This window comes from Ranitomeya imitator, chromosome 2 (genome assembly GCF_032444005.1).
Source record: "Ranitomeya imitator isolate aRanImi1 chromosome 2, aRanImi1.pri, whole genome shotgun sequence".
In the NCBI taxonomy this organism is placed as follows: Eukaryota; Metazoa; Chordata; class Amphibia; order Anura; family Dendrobatidae; genus Ranitomeya; species Ranitomeya imitator.
In genome coordinates, this window is record NC_091283.1 from 846589617 (window position 1) to 846609928 (window position 20312).

The following is a 20312-nucleotide window of genomic DNA, read 5'->3' on the forward strand; positions in this document are numbered from 1 at the left end:
ACACCCACCTCTCTCCGACATCTCTCCTGGGCCGTACACCTGCCTCTCTCCAGCTTCCCCTGGGCCATACACCTGCCTCTCTCCAGCCCTCCAGCCCCTCTCTCTCTCCTGGGCTGTACACCCGCCTCTCTCCGACATCTCTCCTGGGCCGTACAACTGCCTCTCTCCGACATCTCTCCTGGGCCGTACACCTGCCTCTCTCCAGCTTCCCCTGGGCCGTACACCTGCCTCTCTCCGACATCTCTCCTGGGCCGTACACCTGCCTCTCTCCAGCTTCCCCTGGGCCATACACCTGCCTCTCTCCAGCCCTCCAGCCCCTCTCTCTCTCCTGGGCCGTACAACTGCCTCTCTCCGACATCTCTCCTGGGCCATACACCTGCCTCTCTCCGGCCTCTCCTGGGCCACACACCTGCCTTTCTCCGACATCTTTCCTGGGCCGTACACCTGCCTCTCTCCGACATCTCTCCTGGGCCGTACACCTGCCTCTCTCCGACATCTCTCCTGGGCCGTACACCTGCCTCTCTCCAGTTTCTCCTGGGCCATACACCTGCCTCTCTCCAGCTTCTCCTGGGCCGTACACCTGCATCTCTCCATCCTCTCCTGGGCCGTGCATCTGCCTCTCTCCAGCCTCTCCTGGGCCGTGCATCTGCCTCTCTCCGACATCTCTCCTGGGCCGTGCATCTGCCTCTCTCCATCCTCTCCTGGACTGTATACCTGCATCTCTCCATCCTCTCCTGGGCCGTACACCTGCCTCTCTCCAGCCTCTTCTGGGCCGTGCATCTGCCTCTCTCCATCCTCTCCTGGGCCATGCATCTACCTCTCTCCATCCCCTCCTGGGCCGTGCATCTGCCTCTCTCCATCCTCTCCTGGGCCGTGCATCTGCCTCTCTCCATCCTCTCCTGGGCCGTGCATCTGCCTCTCTCCAGCCTCTCCTGGGCCGTGCATCTGCCTCTCTCCGACATCTTTCCTGGGCCGTGCATCTGCCTCTCTCCATCCTCTCCTGGACTGTATACCTGCATCTCTCCAGCCTCTCCTGGGCCGTGCATCTGCCTCTCTCCATCCTCTCCTGGGTCGTACACCTGCATCTCTCCATCCTCTCCTGGGCCCTGCATCTGCCTCTCTCCATCCTCTCCTGGGCCGTGCATCTGCCTCTCTTGATTATAGGAGCGAGTTGCTGCCTATATATTAGGATTGGCTTCACGGTGCACGTTCTGGGGGACCCCCCTCTTTATTCCAGGAGGACATGGAGATCAGGCCCTGAGCTTAGCAGCAGTGAACGCTCAGAGTGTGGGGGATGGCGCCGGTCCTGGGGTCGTACTTACATCACTGGTGTATTTGGCGATCTTATTGACGTTCTGAAATTGGGGCGTCTCGCAGTAGTTGATGCTGTGCCCCTTACTGTTCTCTAAGTCCTTCTTGTATCCCACCTAGAAGACACAGAGATGAGGAAGCAGGGCCATTATAGAGATGGGAGACCAGACTGACAGATCTTACCAGGGCAAGACCAAGACAAGAGCAACGCAGGGTGAAATTGTATGGAGGACCCTCTAATCCTGCACCCCATGTGGTGGCATATGGAGAGGTGAACACTACTGCTTCTACTAGGCTGGATGTGATCACTAAAGGGCCTCCAGGAAGGGTTGTTAGTGGAGCCCCCTATGTCCCGTGGTGGTGTGGACCTCTTGTGATGGCCCCTTATGACTGCCACTCACCTCACTGACGAGTTTGTTCACGTTCTGGGCTTGTTTCAGTGCCAGGTTGTCCTCTGCAGTCAGGGTGTGGTATTGGGCAGCGCCCCTCATCCTGCACAGGTCTTTCTTATATTTAACCTGAAATACAACCATAAGCCATGGATTCAACGGATACACAGATGAACAGCCCATCATACATACACCTATCATCCATACATCAATCATACATACACTTATCATCCACACACCAACTATCCATACATTGACTATCCACACATCAATTATACACACACCGACCATCCATACATCAATCATACACACACCAACTATCCATACATTTACTATCCACACATCAATCATACACACACCGACCATCCATACATCAATCATACACACACCGACCATCCATACATCAATCATACACACAGACTATCCATACATCAATCATACACACGCCAACTATCCATACATTTACTATCCATACATCAATCATACACACACCGACCATCCATACATCAATCATACACACAGACTATCCATAGATCAATCATACACACACCGACCATCCATACATCAATCATACACACACCGACTATCCATACAATCATACATACACCTGGTCATCCACATATCAATCATACATACACCTATCGTCCATACATCACCTATTCATACAGTAATCATACATTCACCTGATCATCCTTACATCAATCATACATATTCCTATTGTACTTAAATCAATCATACATACAACGACCATGCATACATCAATCATACATAAATCTGTCATCCATAAATTAATCATGCATACACCCAAACTCCATTAACCAGTCATGTGTACACGTATACTCTATACCTCAGTTATACACACACCTATCCGCCATACATCAGAAACGAATACACCTATCCTCCATGCATTGGTCACACATATACCAATTCATCAGACATACCCCAGTCATTCATACATGTACACTCCATAACAAATACATCAGTCACACAGACACCAATTCTCCTTCTAGTAATCATATACACTGATCTCATACGGTACACAATTAATTATACCTACATCTGTGCTCTATACACCATCATACATACACTGATCATCCATACACCAGTCAAACATACACTGATCATCCATTCACCAGTCCTACATACACCAATCATCCATACACCAGTCATACATACACCGATCATCCATACACCAGTCATACATACACCAATCATCCATACACCAGTCATACATACACCAATCATCCATACACCAGTCATACATACACTGATCATCCATACACCAGTCATACATACACCTGTCCTCCATACACCAGTTATACATACACCTGTCCTCCATACACCAGTTATACATACACCTGTCCTCCATACACCAGTTATACATACACCTGTCCTCCATACACCAGTTATACATACACCTGTCCTCCATACACCAGTCATACATACACCTGTCCTCCATACACTAGTCATACATACACCGATCATCCATACACCAGTCATACATACACCAATCATCCATACACCAGTCATACATACACCAATCATCCATACACCAGTCATACATACACTGATCATCCATACACCAGTCATACATACACCTGTCCTCCATACACCAGTTATACATACACCTGTCCTCCATACACCAGTTATACATACACCTGTCCTCCATACACCAGTCATACATACACCTGTCCTCCATACACCAGTTATACATACACCTGTCCTCCATACACCAGTTATACATACACCTGTCCTCCATACACCAGTCATACATACACCTGTCCTCCATACACCAGTTATACATACACCTGTCCTCCATACACCAGTTATACATACACCTGTCCTCCATACACTAGTCATACATACACTGATCATCCATACACCAGTCATACATACACTGATCATCCATACATCAGATACACATAGACCTGTGCGCTATACCCTGACACAATACTCACATCACTGGCGATATCATTAGCCTTTTTGGCGCTGAGATAAGCCGGGGTGATCATTGCTGGAAAGCTGCCCTTCCCCCTGTACTCCTCCAGATCCTCATCATATTCCTGCCCCAAAAGACGCATCCACATATAAGATGGATCGGCACATAATGTATCGGCAGCACATAATGTATCGGAAGCACATAATGTATCGGCAGCACATAATGTATCGGCAGCACATAATGTAACCAGGACTCCGCCAGAATCGCCGTCATACAGGTACATTCTATTTCTTGTGTATGGTCATGGGAAGGATACACATGTGCAGTGTGGGGATAATACACTACAGACAGCGCCCCCTAGTGGTGGAACAGAAAGATACAACACCAGACAGATACAGTGTGATCCTGGCTTGTATGGGGAGCTGCACCAGACCATGCGGCTCCTATCTGTATCTATATCTATACAGGATTTGCCTTTTAGTAAATTCATAAGAGACTTATGTGGGACATCGTATAACTGGACCCAGGGAGTGGGTGAGCGCCGCCGCCCAGGGAGAGTCGCTCGATTGATCACATAATGGGCTTTAAGCGTCTTATCTAACATGCTGCCGTCAGTCTGTGATTTGTGCTGCCCTGGGAGATGGAGGTGATGGACAGGTGGACGACTGACAGCTCTGCACCCCGTGTCTGGTCGCCTACCTGGCTCAGCTGCTCCGTACTCTGCCCGGTGGAGGAGACGTCTGTGGCGCTTGTTTTACCCTTCATCTCCCTCTGATATCGCTGGTGATACTTCACCTGCCGCAGAGACAAGAGGAGGGAAGAGATGACACTCAGGACTCTGCAGGAACACCGCGGCCACAAAAATACCTACTGTGTGTATTACTGTGTACCCCCACCACCCACCACCGGGCCTGACCCTCCTGCAGGGGCTACAGCATGGATAATAAGGCAACGGGCGTCTACTGTAAGCACAGGGCATTAAGAGGCTCACTGACTGCAACATGGATCTGTAGGAGATCTGTGTCCAGGTGAAATTATGACATTCTGGCTACTTACAGTCAAGAATAGGAGGAGTTCACTGCATAGATATATACATCCACCACTAGAGGGAGCTCAGTATATACAAATATATACAGTCACCACTAGGGGGAGCTCACTACATACAGATTATACATCCTCCACTACAGGGGCGGACTGGGCTGGGTGGCAGGAATGCACATGCCCCCCGGGCCGGTGCCTAAGCAGCTGCACAGGGCCGCTGGAGGACTAGCAGTGATTGTAATACATAGCGCACCTGTAGTGCGCGGGTCGGCATCATCTCGCCAGCAGCCTCGATATGTAGGCTGCAGCAGTATGTGATGAGCAGGCTCCTGTGCGGCACTGCCACTCTGAGGGACAGAGCCAGCAGTAATCAAGATGAAAGGTCAGCATACCCGCCTGTGTGTGCATGGAGCTCCAGCTTCTCCTGCTCTTATCTGTTATCCCGGCAGAGAAGGAGAGACGGGGGAGGTGCCGGGACAGTGCAGAGCTGTGAGCAGGAGAAACTGAAGAGCTGCATGTGGACATCAGCTGCCCCTGCACCACATAGGAGATTGTGTGATGTGTGTATGAGGTATCTGGTGTGTGTGTGTGTGTGTGATGCTGCATGTGTGTCATGTGTGTATGAGGTACCTGGTGTGTATGTGATGGCTGCGTGTGTGTGATGGCTGCATGTGCGTGGTGGCTGCGTGTGTGTGATGGCTGCATGTGTGTGATGGCTGCATGTGTGTGATGGCTGCATGTGTGTGATGCATTTGTGTCAGAGCTGCATGTGTGTGTGTGTGAGCTGCGTGTGTGTGATGCATTTGTGTCAGAGCTGCATGTGTGTGTGAGCTACGTGTGTGATGCTGCATGTGTATGTGTGATGCTGCGTGTGTGTTTGTGTGTGAGCTGCGTGTGTGTGTGAGCTGCGTGTGCGTGTGAGCTGCGTGTGCGTGTGAGCTGCGTGTGCGTGTGAGCTGCGTGTGCGTGTGAGCTGTGTGCGTGTGTGTGAGCTGTGTGCGTGTGTGTGAGCTGTGTGTGCTGTAGCATGGCTAAAGGGTTTGTAGTCGATGGGAGGTATGTGCCACATAAGTGCCTGGTTGCTGTAATGTAGCCCGGAGTATTCCTTTCTTGCACATAATCTTGTATATGTGTTTCAGGACCTGTGGTAATGTCAGACCACATGGCTAATCATGTGATGGGTTACTGGGTGGGGTTAGCTCTTTATAAGACTGGCTAATCCTTTACACAGCAGATACGTGTGGGGGTGAAACCCTCCTGAGTGTGTTACGGCTTCAGGACTGAGCCGGATGAACTGGACACTTGCTTTTCTTTGCCTGAACCAAAGACCCATTTTGCTTTCTGTTATTTGCCACATGGTTTATGAAGCAATAAACCCAGTGAACTTTAAAGGAACACGTCTCCTGAGTGTCAGCCGTCGCAGCTGAGTGAGTGAAATCCTTACAATTGGTGGAGAATGCGGGCAGCGTTCCCAGCGGAGACGTGAGTTTATTTTTGAATGTCCTGGGTCAAGGCTGTTGCAAGCCAGCAAGCATTGCCGGAGAAAATGGAGGACTTGCTGAAACACTTGGTCCAGATGCAGTCACAGCAGGAGCAAAGGCAGCAAGAGACCAACAGGCTGTTGATGCAGCAGATACAACAGAGCCAGCAGGAGCAACGGCAGAGTCAGCAGGAGCAACGGCAGAGTCAGCAGGAGCAACGGCAGCAGATGCAGCTTCTGGCAACCGCCATCCAGGGCAAGGCGAGCGCCCCAACCCCAGGTTTGGCTGATGACACCCACGTCCGGAAGACGGTAAGACGCGCATTGCAGAAAATGACTCCCGGGGATGATGTTGAGGCCTTCCTGACGGTGTTTGAGAGGGTCGCTGAGAGGGAAAAACTTCCGCCAGAGCAGTGGGCAGAGGTACTTGCGCCATACCTGACGGGAGAACCCCAGAAGGCGTACTATGATTTGACCTTGCAGGATGCCAAAGAGTATCACAAATTGAAAGCCGAGATTCTCGCACGTTTGGGGGTGACACTGACTGTCAGGGCACAGCGAGTTCACTCCTGGGGCTATCACCGGGACAAACCACCTCGTTCCCAAATGTTTGATCTGTTGCACCTGGTCCAGAAATGGCTGCAGCCAGAATCCTCTGCGCCTGCACAGATGGTAGAACGGGTGATGATGGATCGGTTTGTCCATTCCCTCCCGAGGCCTATACAGTCTTGGGTTGCCCAGGGTGATCCCCAGAATGCCGACGAGCTGATCGGACTGGTTGAGAGATACCAAGGGTTGGAAGGCTCCTTCGGGAGGCAGCCCATGCCGTACTGGGGGTCCCAGAAGGCAGCTGAGTCCCAAAAAGGGGTGGTGCGTCCAAGGTCACAAAGGGCGGGGGAGGTGGTGACCAAGGTCCCCACGGGTGATATTATTTGTTGGAGGTGCCACAAGCCAGGACATATAGCTGCCCGTTGTTCCCAAGCCACTGAGCAGATGGACTGCAGCATGGGACGCCGTTGTTCATACTATGCGTATCCAGCCTGTAGTGTGAACTCTCCATCCAACGAGGGACCTCAAGCGTGTCCCGTAAAGGTGGCCCTGGTGAGGGCCACTTTTCCTCTCCACCTGCTCCCAGGAAAGAAGGTCGGAGTGCGGTGCATACATGGTGATGCAAAGGACTACCCTATGGCCAGGGTGGACATTGAAACAGCATGTGGCACTGAGTCCCACATAGTCGGCGTGGTTCAGGACTTGTTGCACCCTATAATTATTGGCCGGGATTTCTGTTTGTTTTGGGATTTGTGGGGAAATGGTTCTGAGCTCCCTGGCAGGGAACCAGTGAACCCTGGAAGGGTATCGCCACACCCAGAGGCAGACAGTTTTCCTTTTTGTGTTCTGGTTGGGGATGAGGAGGAAGTATCCCCTACATCTGACATTCTGGAGTTAGAAGTTACCGGTGAAAATTTTGGGACTGCCCAACATAGGGCCCCCACTCTGAGGGAAGCCTTTAATAATGTCACAGTTATTGACGGGGTGGTACAGGAGCCGGGGGCAGACAAAAGATTTCCCCATTTTCTGTTGAGGGGGGAATTGTTGTACCGTGTCACGAAAATACGGGAGGAGTTGGTAGAGCAGTTGATAGTGCCGGGTCCGTATAGACGGAAAGTGTTGGACATGGCCCATTCACACATCTTGGGTGGACACCTGGGGGTGGAAAAAACGCAGGAACGGGTTGTGCAGAGGTTCTATTGGCCTGGGTGTCACCGGGAAATAGTGAACTATTGCAGGTCCTGCCCTACATGTCAGCTAACTGCTCCTACTCCTCATTTCCGGAACCCCCTTGTGCCACTGCCCATTATTGAGGTACCGTTCGAGAGAATTGCCATGGACTTGGTCGGTCCCTTAGTTAAATCAGCTCGGGGCCATCAGTATATATTAGTCATCCTGGACTATGCCACACGCTATCCTGAGGCAATTCCCTTGAGAAATTCTTCCTCAAAAAGCATAGCCCGCGAGTTGGTCCATGTCTTTTCCCGGACAGGTCTGCCAAAGGAGATCCTGACTGACCAGGGGACTCCTTTCATGAGCAAGGTGATGAGGGAACTATGCAAAGCCCTGAAAATCTCCCAGTTGAGGACCTCGGTGTACCATCCCCAGTCAGATGGCCTTGTTGAGAGGTTTAACAAGACCCTAAAGAGCATGCTGAGAAAAGCTATAGAGAAAGACGGTAGAGACTGGGATTGTCTCTTACCCTATCTGATGTTTTCCATTCGTGAAGTTCCACAGGCCTCCACAGGGTTCTCACCGTTTGAGCTTCTATATGGCCGACATCCACGAGGACTCCTGGATATAGCCAAGGAAACCTGGGAGGCCGAAGTCACACCCCACAGAAGCGTCATTGAGCATGTGGCCCTGATGCAGCAGAGGATTGCAAAGGTGATGCCTATCGTGAAAGAACACCTTCTCCAAGCACAAGAAGCTCAAGCCAGGGTCTACAACCGGTCTGCAAGAGTGAGACAGTTCAATCCGGGAGACCGAGTTCTTGTGTTAGTTCCAACGGTGGAAAGCAAGTTCTTGGCCAAATGGCAAGGGCCATATGAGGTTGTCGAGAAACTTGGTGAGGTAAATTATAAAATTCACCAACCAGGAAGACGGAAACCATTCCAAGTTTACCATGTCAACCTCATCAAGCCATGGCAAGATAGAGAGCCGACAGCAACTCCATCATTGTTAAGCAACCCAGAAGGTGAGGTTGGAGCGGTTACTATAGCAGAGACGCTATCAAAGACCCAGAAACAGCAGTGCCGGGAGTTACTCCAGAAGAACAGGGACCTGTTTTCAGAATTGCCAGGATACACGAAGGTCATAGAGCACGAGGTCCTAACAGAGCCACATGTGCGGGTGAATGTGAAACCTTATCGTATTCCTGAGGCTCGTCGAGAAGTTATCTCCAAGGAAGTGGAGCGTATGTTGAGGCTTGGGGTCATTGAGGAATCCAAGAGCGGTTGGTCGAGCCCAATTGTCCTGGTCCCAAAACCTGATGGAGAGTGGAGGTTTTGCAACGACTATCGGAAGTTGAATGAAGTCTCCAAGTTCGACGCTTATCCCATGCCCCGTATTGATGAGCTCATCGAAAGGCTTGGGCACGCCAGATATATATCCACCTTGGATTTGACAAAGGGGTATTGGCAGATCCCCATGGCACAGGAAGCCAAGGAGAAGACGGCCTTTTCGACACCTGATGGATGCTTCCAATATGCCCGGATGCCGTTTGGCCTACAGGGAGCTCCGGCGACCTTCCAGAGGGCTATGGATAGAGTCCTTGCACCCCATAAGGCCTACGCTGCTGCGTACCTAGATGATATCGTCATCTTTAGCCCGGACTGGGAGAGTCATCTGGAGAAAGTCCAAGCGGTGTTGGATGCTATAAGAGAGGCCGGATTTACTATAAACCCGAAGAAGTGCGCCTTGGGTAAAGAAGAAGCTAAGTACCTTGGATACATAGTGGGTCATGGAGAAATAAAACCCCAAGTCAATAAAGTGGAGGCAATCCAAACATGGCCAAAACCAGTTTCCAAGAAACAAGTTAAAGCCTTCCTGGGAATCGTGGGATATTACAGGAGGTTCATCCCAAACTTCGCCACGATGGCTGCGCCTCTGACTGACCTGCTAAAAGGGACAAAATCAGTAATGGTTAAGTGGTCCGAAGAAACAGAGTCAGCCTTCCAAGAAATGAAAAACGCTTTGTGTAAGCAACCCGTTCTGATGGCCCCAAACTTCAAGAAAGAGTTTATTCTTCAGACAGATGCCTCAGATGTTGGGGTGGGAGCAGTCCTTTCCCAAGAACTACATGGGGAGGAGCATCCTGTTCTCTATCTGAGTAGGAAGCTGTCCTCGTCTGAAAAGAACTACTCAGTCGTTGAGAAGGAGTGCTTGGCCATAAAATGGGCAGTGGACACATTGCGGTACTATCTGCTGGGACGTAAATTTAGACTGATATCCGACCATGCCCCACTTAGGTGGATGAGGGAAACGAAGGGTAGAAATGCTAGGGTCACCCGTTGGTTCTTAGCCCTGCAGGACTTCAGTTTCCATGTGGAACATAGGGCCGGAAAGCTGCACGGTAATGCGGATGCCCTGTCGAGAATCCCTTGTTTAGTGGGGGAAAGTGCCAAGCCCCACGGCTTTAGGCAGAGGGGGGAGGTATGTAGCGTGGCTAAAGGGTTTGTAGTCGATGGGAGGTATGTGCCACATAAGTGCCTGGTTGCTGTAATGTAGCCCGGAGTATTCCTTTCTTGCACATAATCTTGTATATGTGTTTCAGGACCTGTGGTAATGTCAGACCACATGGCTAATCATGTGATGGGTTACTGGGTGGGGTTAGCTCTTTATAAGACTGGCTAATCCTTTACACAGCAGATATGTGTGGAGGTGAAACCCTCCTGAGTGTGTTACGGCTTCAGGACTGAGCCGGATGAACTGGACACTTGCTTTTCTTTGCCTGAACCAAAGGCCCATTTTGCTTTCTGTTATTTGCCACATGGTTTATGAAGCAATAAACCCAGTGAACTTTAAAGGAAAACGTCTCCTGAGTGTCAGCCGTCGCAGCTGAGTGAGTGAAATCCTTACAGTGTGTGTGTCATTATACATTGGGGCTGTGCGTGTGTGTGTCATTATACAGTGGGGCTGTGCGTGTGTGTCATTATACAGTGGGGCTGTGCGTGTGTGTAATTATGCAGTGGGGCTGTGTGTGTGTGTGTCATTATACAGTGGGGCTGTGCGTGTGTGTAATTATGCAGTGGGGCTGTGCGTGTGTGTGTCATTATACAGTGGGGCTGTGCGTGTGTGTGTCATTATACAGTGGGGCTGTGCGTGTGTGTCATTATACAGTGGGGCTGTGCGTGTGTGTAATTATGCAGTGGGGCTGTGTGTGCCTGTCATTATACAGTGGGGCTGTGCGTGTGTGTCATTATACAGTGGGGCTGTGTGTGCCTGTCATTATACAGTGGGGCTGTGCGTGTGTGTCATTATACAGTGGGGCTGTGCGTGTGTGTCATTATACAGTGGGGCTGTGTGTGCCTGTCATTATACAGTGGGGCTGTGCGTGTGTGTGTCATTATACAGTGGGGCTGTGCGTGTGTGTCATTATACAGTGGGGCTGTGCGTGTGTGTAATTATGCAGTGGGGCTGTGCGTGTGTGTAATTATGCAGTGGGGCTGTGCGTGTGTGTCATTATACAGTGGGGCTGTGCGTGTGTCATTATACAGTGGGGCTGTGCGTGTGTGTGTCATTATACAGTGGGGCTGTGCGTGTGTGTAATTATGCAGTGGGGCTGTGCGTGTGTGTCATTATACAGTGGGGCTGTGCGTGTGTCATTATACAGTGGGGCTGTGCGTGTGTGTAATTATGCAGTGGGGCTGTGCGTGTGTGTCATTATACAGTGGGGCTGTGCGTGTGTGTGTCATTATACAGTGGGGCTGTGCGTGTGTGTAATTATGCAGTGGGGCTGTGCGTGTGTGTCATTATACAGTGGAACTGTGCGTGTGTGTAATTATGCAGTGGGGCTGTGCTTGTGTGTGTCATTATACAGTGGGGCTGTGCGTGTGTGTAATTATGCAGTGGGGCTGTGCGTGTGTGTCATTATACAGTGGGGCTGTGCGTGTGTGTGTCATTATACAGTGGGGCTGTGCGTGTGTGTGTCATTATACAGTGGGGCTGTGCGTGTGTGTCATTATACAGTGGGGCTGTGCGTGTGCCTGTCATTATACAGTGGGGCTGTGCGTGTGTGTGTCATTATACAGTGGGGCTGTGCGTGTCATTATACAGTGGGGCTGTGCGTGTGTGTAATTATGCAGTGGGGCTGTGCGTGTGTGTAATTATGCAGTGGGGCTGTGCGTGTGTGTCATTATACAGTGGGGCTGTGCGTGTGTCATTATACAGTGGGGCTGTGCGTGTGTGTAATTATGCAGTGGGGCTGTGCGTGTGTGTAATTATACAGTGGGGCTGTGCGTGTGTGTCATTATACAGTGGGGCTGTGCGTGTGTGTGTCATTATACAGTGGGGCTGCGTGTGTGTCATTATACAGTGGGGCTGTGCGTGTGTGTAATTATGCAGTGGGGCTGTGCGTGTGTGTCATTATACAGTGGGGCTGTGCGTGTGTCATTATACAGTGGGGCTGTGCGTGTGTGTAATTATGCAGTGGGGCTGTGCGTGTGTGTAATTATACAGTGGGGCTGTGCGTGTGTGTCATTATACAGTGGGGCTGTGCGTGTGTCATTATACAGTGGGGCTGTGCGTGTGTGTAATTATGCAGTGGGGCTGTGCGTGTGTGTAATTATACAGTGGGGCTGTGCGTGTGTGTCATTATACAGTGGGGCTGTGCGTGTGTGTGTCATTATACAGTGGGGCTGCGTGTGTGTCATTATACAGTGGGGCTGCGTGTGTGTCATTATACAGTGGGGCTGTGCGTGTGTGTAATTATGCAGTGGGGCTGTGCGTGTGTGTCATTATACAGTGGGGCTGTGCGTGTGTGTAATTATGCAGTGGGGCTGTGCGTGTGTGTCATTATACAGTGGGGCTGTGCGTGTGTCATTATACAGTGGGGCTGTGCGTGTGTGTAATTATGCAGTGGGGCTGTGCGTGTGTGTCATTATACAGTGGGGCTGTGCGTGTGTGTCATTATACAGTGGGGCTGCGTGTGTGTAATTATGCAGTGGGGCTGTGCGTGTGTGTCATTATACAGTGGGGCTGTGCGTGTGTGTCATTATACAGTGGGGCTGTGCGTGTGTGTCATTATACAGTGGAACTGTGCGTGTGTGTAATTATGCAGTGGGGCTGTGCTTGTGTGCGTCATTATACAGTGGGGCTGTGCATGTGTGTGTCATTATACAGTGGGGCTGTGCGTGTGTGTAATTATGCAGTGGGGCTGTGCATGTGTGCGTCATTATACAGTGGGGCTGTGCATGTGTGTGTCATTATACAGTGGGGCTGTGCGTGTGTGTCATTATACAGTGGGGCTGTGCGTGTGTGTCATTATGCAGTGGGGCTGTGCATGTGTGTGTGTGTGTCATTGGTGCATTCACTCTGTGTCATTCTATGTGACTGCAGACTTGTGCTTCTCACGTTGCTCGCAGAGCTGTGGTTATTTGGTGGGTGTGTGGCTGCAAGTTTGTGATTTGCATACATGCGGTCACATGCCGAGTAGACTTGCATGGCCTAATGCAACTGTATTGAACAAGGCCCAAAACAGTCTAGTCGAAATGTGTCTGGTAATATACAGTGGGGCAAAAAAGTATTTAGTCAGTCAGCAATAGTGCAAGTTCCACCACTTAAAAAGATGAGAGGCGTCTGTAATTTACATCATAGGTAGACCTCAACTATGGGAGACAAACTGAGAAAAAAAATCCAGAAAATCACATTGTCTGTTTTTTTAACATTTTATTTGCATATTATGGTGGAAAATAAGTATTTGGTCAGAAACAAAATTTCATCTCAATACTTTGTAATATATCCTTTGTTGGCAATGACAGAGGTCAAACGTTTTCTGTAAGTCTTCACAAGGTTGCCACACACTGTTGTTGGTATGTTGGCCCATTCCTCCCTGCAGATCTCCTCTAGAGCAGTGATGTTTTTGGCTTTTCGCTTGGCAACACGGACTTTCAACTCCCTCCAAAGGTTTTCTATAGGGTTGAGATCTGGAGACTGGCTAGGCCACTCCAGGACCTTGAAATGCTTCTTACGAAGCCACTTCTTCGTTGCCCTGGCGGTGTGCTTTGGATCATTGTCATGTTGAAAGACCCAGCCACGTTTCATCTTCAATGCCCTTGCTGATGGAAGGAGGTTTGCACTCAAAATCTCACGATACATGGCCCCATTCATTCTTTCATGTACCCAGATCAGTCATCCTGGCCCCTTTGCAGAGAAACAGCCCCAAAGCATGATGTTTCCACCACCATGCTTTACAGTAGGTATGGTGTTTGATGGATGCAACTCAGTATTCTTTTTCCTCCAAACACGACAAGTTGTGTTTCCACCAAACAGTTCCAGTTTGGTTTCATCAGACCATAGGACATTCTCCCAAAACTCCTCTGGATCATCCAAATGCTCTCTAGCAAACTTCAGACGGGCCCGGACATGTACTGGCTTAAGCAGTGGGACACGTCTGGCACTGCAGGATCTGAGTCCATGGTGGCGTAGTGTGTTACTTATGGTAGGCCTTGTTACATTGGTCCCAGCTCTCTGCAGTTCATTCACTAGGTCCCCCCGCGTGGTTCTGGGATTTTTGCTCACCGTTCTTGTGATCATTCTGACCCCACGGGGTGGGATTTTGCGTGGAGCCCCAGATCGAGGGAGATTATCAGTGGTCTTGTATGTCTTCCATTTTCTAATTATTGCTCCCACTGTTGATTTCTTCACTCCAAGCTGGTTGGCTATTGCAGATTCAGTCTTCCCAGCCTGGTGCAGGGCTACAATTTTGTTTCTGGTGTCCTTTGACAGCTCTTTGGTCTTCACCATAGTGGAGTTTGGAGTCAGACTGTTTGAGGGTGTGCACAGGTGTCTTTTTATACTGATAACAAGTTTAAACAGGTGCCATTACTACAGGTAATGAGTGGAGGAAAGAGGAGACTCTTAAAGAAGAAGTTACAGGTCTGTGAGAGCCAGAAATCTTGATTGTTTGTTTCTGACCAAATACTTATTTTCCACCATAATATGCAAATAAAATGTTAAAAAAACAGACAATGTGATTTTCTGGATTTTTTTTTCTCAGTTTGTCTCCCATAGTTGAGGTCTACCTATGATGTAAATTACAGACGCCTCTCATCTTTTTAAGTGGTGGAACTTGCACTATTGCTGACTGACTAAATACTTTTTTGCCCCACTGTATATATTGCATGCTTGTGGTCACAAGACCACCTGTTGACGGCACCAGAGAATCTTCACAGCGCACAGTGCACACGATATGAGGATTCACACATAGTGACTGTAGACATGTAGCATAAGATCCGACAACCCCTTTAAGGATGAGCCACTACTCATGGGCCACTGCTGTGTGCCCCCAGGCCAAAATTTGCCAGTCAGCCCCTGCTCCACTAGAGGGAGCTCACTACATATAGATTTATACAGCCACCACTAGGGGGAGCTCACTACATACAGATTTATACAGTCACCTCTAGAGGGAGCTCAGTATATACAAATATATACAGCCACCACTAGAGGGAGCGCAGTATATACAAACATATACAGCCACCACTAGGGGGAGCTCAGTATATACAGATTTATACAGCCACCACTAGAGGGAGCTCACTACATACAGATTTATACAGTCACCACTAGGGGGAGCTCACTACATACAGATTTATACAGTCACCTCTAGAGGGAGCTCAGTATATACAAATATATACAGCCACCACTAGAGGGAGCTTAGTATATACAAATATATACAGCCACCACTAGAGGGAGCTCACTACATACAGATTTATACAGTCACCACTAGAGGGAGCTCAGTATATACAAATATATACAGCCACCACTAGAGGGAGCTCACTGCATACAGATTTATACAGTCACCTCTAGAGGGAGCTCAGTATATACAAATATATACAGCCACCACTAGAGGGAGCTTAGTATATACAAATATATACAGCCACCACTAGAGGGAGCTCACTACATACAGATTTATACAGTCACCACTAGAGGGAGCTCAGTATATACAAATATATACAGCCACCACTAGAGGGAGCGCAGTATATACAAATATATAGAGCCACCACTAGAGGGAGCTTAGTATATACAAATATATACAGCCACCACTAGAGGGAGCTCACTACATACAGATTTATACAGTCACCACTAGAGGGAGCTCAGTATATACAAATATATACAGCCACCACTAGAGGGAGCGCAGTATATACAAATATATAGAGCCACCACTAGAGGGAGCTTAGTATATACAAATATATACAGCCACCACTAGAGGGAGCTCACTACATACAGATTTTTTCAATCACCTCTGGGACAAGCTCACTATATACAGTTTTATTCAGCCACTGGTATATGAATAAATACAGGCGAAGTTTGTAGTAAGGATCTACATCGCCATCTTGTGGCCATAACTGGTATGTTAGTTTCATAAGAAGTACTTGGTCCAAAGCTTACATCACTGGCCAGCTCATTAGCCTTCTTGGCAATCTGGTAGCCTGGTGTGATTAATGCTGGGTAGCTGCCCTTCCCCCTCTGCTCTTCATATTCTTCTGTATATTTTATCTAAGAGAGAAAAGGAACGTGTCCGGGTCTGATGACACCGTTGTGGTGCAGGGGAAATTGTGCTTCTTACATCACTGCGCTGTTGTCCTCCAGACTTGGCATGTAAGATATCCTTTGTGTCCACGACACTGGTGTACTGCGAAACCCGCTCATCATGGCCACGCTTGTATTCCACCTGTGATAGATAATACAGAAACATTGTATGTACAGGATCGGGGGCACTTGCGTTGCGGTGTATGATGGAGCACTTACATTGCTGTGTACATGATTGGGGGCACTTACACTACGGTCTATGATGGGGCACTTACGTTGCTGTGTACAGGATCGGGGTACTTAGTTTGTGTTCTATGATTGGGCACTTACGTTGCTGGGTATGTTGGGGCACTTACGTTGCGGTGTATGATGGGGCACTTACATTGCTGTGTATAGTATTGTGGGCACTTACGCTACGGTGTATGATGGGGCACTTACGTTGCTGTGTACAGGATCGGGGTACTTAGTTTGTGTTCTATGATGGGGCACTTACGTTGCTGTGTATGTTGGGGCACTTACGTTGCGGTGTATGATGGGGCACTTACGTTGCGGTGTATGATGGGGCACTTACGTTGCGGTGTATGATGGGGCACTTACGTTGCGGTGTATGATGGGGCACTTACGTTGCTGTGTACAGGATCGGGGTACTTAGTTTGTGTTCTATGATGGGGCACTTACGTTGCAGTGTGTGATGGGGCACTTACATTGTTGTGTACAGGATTGGGGGCACTTACGCTGCGGTGTATGATGGGGCACTTACGTTGCTGTGTACAGGATCGGGGTACTTAGTTTGTGTTCTATGATGGGGCACTTACGTTGCTGTGTATGATGGGGCACTTACGTTGCTGTGTATGATGGGGCACTTACGTTGCGGTGTATGATGGGGCACTTACGTTGCTGTGTATGATGGGGCACTTACGTTGTGGTGTATGATGGGGCACTTACGTTGCTGTGTATGATGGGGCACTTACGTTGCGGTGTATGATGGGGCACTTACGTTGCTGTGTGTGATGGGGCACTTACGTTGCGGTGTATGATGGGGCACTTACGTTGCTGTGTATGATGGGGCACTTACGTTGCTGTGTATGATGGGGCACTTACGTTGCTGTGTATGATGGGGCACTTACGTTGCTGTGTATGATGGGGCACTTACGTTGTGGTGTATGATGGGGCACTTACGTTGCGGTGTATGATGGGGCACTTACGTTGCTGTGTATGATGGGGCACTTACGTTGTGGTGTATGATGGGGCACTTACGTTGCTGTGTATGATGGGGCACTTACGTTGCGGTGTATGATGGGGCACTTACGTTGCTGTGTGTGATGGGGCACTTACGTTGCGGTGTATGATGGGGCACTTACGTTGCTGTGTATGATGGGGCACTTACGTTGCTGTGTATGATGGGGCACTTACGTTGCTGTGTATGATGGGGCACTTACGTTGCTGTGTATGATGGGGCACTTACGTTGTGGTGTATGATGGGGCACTTACGTTGCGGTGTATGATGGGGCACTTACGTTGCGGTGTATGATGGGGCACTTACGTTGCTGTGTATGATGGGGCACTTACGTTGCGGTGTATGATGGGGCACTTACGTTGCGGTGTATGATGGGGCACTTACGTTGCGGTGTGTGACGGGGCACTTACGTTGCTGTGTATGATGGGGCACTTACGTTGCTGTGTATGATGGGGCACTTACGTTGCGGTGTATGATGGGGCACTTACGTTGCGGTGTATGATGGGGCACTTACGTTGCGGTGTATGATGGGGCACTTACGTTGCTGTGTATGATGGGGCACTTACGTTGCGGTGTATGATGGGGCACTTACGTTGCTGTGTATGATGGGGCACTTACGTTGCGGTGTGTGATGGGGCACTTACGTTGCTGTGTATGATGGGGCACTTACGTTGCTGTGTATGATGGGGCACTTACGTTGCGGTGTATGATGGGGCACTTACGTTGCGGTGTGTGATGGGGCACTTACGTTGCGGTGTATGATGGGGCACTTACGTTGCGGTGTATGATGGGGCACTTACGTTGCTGTGTATGATGGGGCACTTACGTTGCTGGCCAGCTGTGCCGCCTTCCGTGCTGTCTGGTAGGCCGGGGTGATCATGGCCGGGAAGCTTCCTTTCCTGATCTGCTCCTCGTACTCCTCTGTATACTGCACCTGGGGGGAAACATCGTCATATGGAGCGAGTCCCACATGGGAAGTCACTGATGATGGCGCCACGTGGGGCTGTCACTGGCGGCCCCCGCTCAGGTGATGACACTATAGGAGCCGCAGTTTGGGGGGCACTGCTGTCAGTCTGGGTGTAAACTATAGATGGAGCCAATCTCGGCGCCTGTCTCCAGAAAGCCTCACACCCAGACCACCCACCACTTTGCTCCGAGGGTCTTACATTATTGATGGTCTCCTGCGCCTGCTCGATGCGCACCATGTCCGGGTCCACGTTACACAGCCACGATTCACCCTCCTCACATACATTCTGGGGGGAAAAAAAAAGTCAATGGACGTCAGAAGCTGCCCCCGATCCCCCCGACCTCAAAGTGCTGAGATACCTGCTTCATGGCATGCTGAGATTTGTAGTTCTGATCGCGTTCGATATCTTTCATGTCCCAGTGGAAAACGGACTTGAATCGTTCTCCGTCCTCCCGATATTTAATCTGCGGATACAAAGTAACGAGGGATAAATGTCCTGCTGGTCCGAGCCCCGGAGGGTCCGCATCGGAATAAAAGCGCTGTGTGCACGGACCCACGGACACATGCGGTGCCGGAGGAGCCTTGTGGAGCCGTCTGCCTCCAGAAACACCTGAAATCAGTTCTAGTGTAAAACCACTTTCTCGTTCATATCAGAAAAAGTCTTTTGTGCGTTTCTTTCTGTTTCTGGTTTTACAAAATTCCAGGATGGAAAACAAACAGAAAGAGCCGGTCACTTCTAGGAAGCAGCGACTGAAAGAAAAAGCTCCAAATCAGGTACTGGCGGCAAAAAAAACTTTTCCAAAAACTCCCCAAAGTTATTTGCCGCTGAGATCATTTTTAGGAGGTTTTGGAGCAGAAACTGAACAAACTCTCCAAATCTTCCTCAAAAAACTTGGAGGTTTTGCTCAGTATTTGCCCCAAGAACTTGGCAAAAAAAAGCCTCTGTGCGCACAAACCTCACACAAGGAGCTGAAGGGATTAGCGCTAGAAAAGCTGATGGCAATTGATCAACTCAAAAAATCCCATCTGCCCCAAGATGTCCGACTGTCTGATATGTGACCCCAGAAGTTCCCCTGATTGTCTCTCCTGCAGCAAGTCCTGGCCACAAAGTATTCAGAATAAAATAACGTTTAATAAACAAACAAATGACCTTCATTCCTCTTCTCAAAGTTTATAATAATAATAATAAGAGAAAGTGTTTGTACCGAGGCTGAAACTTCACAGGACGATCTGGCCACAAAGGAGAGAAAACAAAGAAAGCTGAAAAACCTCAATGTGTGAATAAGACGTCATAGTATGTCACATACACAACTATCTACACTGCTCAAAAAAAATAAAGGGGGCACTAAAATCCCACATACTAGATATCAGTGAATGAAATATTCCAGTTGTAAATCTTTATTCATTACATAGTGGAATATGTTGAGAACAATAATAAAAATGATCAACGTAAATCACAACTAATATCCCACGGAGGTCTGGAGTTGGAATGATGCTCAAAATCAAAGTCGAAAATGAAGTTACAGGCTGATCCAACTTCAGTGGAAATGCCTCAAGACAAGGAAATGATGCTCAGTAGTGTGCGTGGCCTCCACGTGCGTGTATGATCTCCCTACAACACCTGGGCATGCTCCTGATGAGGCAGCAGATGG

At 49.3% G+C, this 20312-nt stretch overlaps 1 protein-coding gene across 1 annotated transcript in view; it reads right to left on the reverse strand.

Annotated features, from left to right (window-relative positions):
- The window catches only part of NRAP (nebulin related anchoring protein), a 141859-nt gene that overhangs the window by 89240 nt on the left and 32307 nt on the right, over positions 1-20312 (reverse strand). Inside the window, exons 4-12 of the mRNA XM_069754339.1 lie at positions 19020-19124; positions 18860-18946; positions 18520-18627; positions 16494-16598; positions 16316-16423; positions 4339-4434; positions 3659-3763; positions 1713-1829; positions 1323-1427 (exon numbers count right to left, since the gene is read on the reverse strand). Of these exons, the coding sequence (XP_069610440.1) occupies positions 1323-1427; positions 1713-1829; positions 3659-3763; positions 4339-4434; positions 16316-16423; positions 16494-16598; positions 18520-18627; positions 18860-18946; positions 19020-19124 (936 nt within the window). The remainder of the gene's footprint in view (positions 1-1322; positions 1428-1712; positions 1830-3658; positions 3764-4338; positions 4435-16315; positions 16424-16493; positions 16599-18519; positions 18628-18859; positions 18947-19019; positions 19125-20312) is intronic.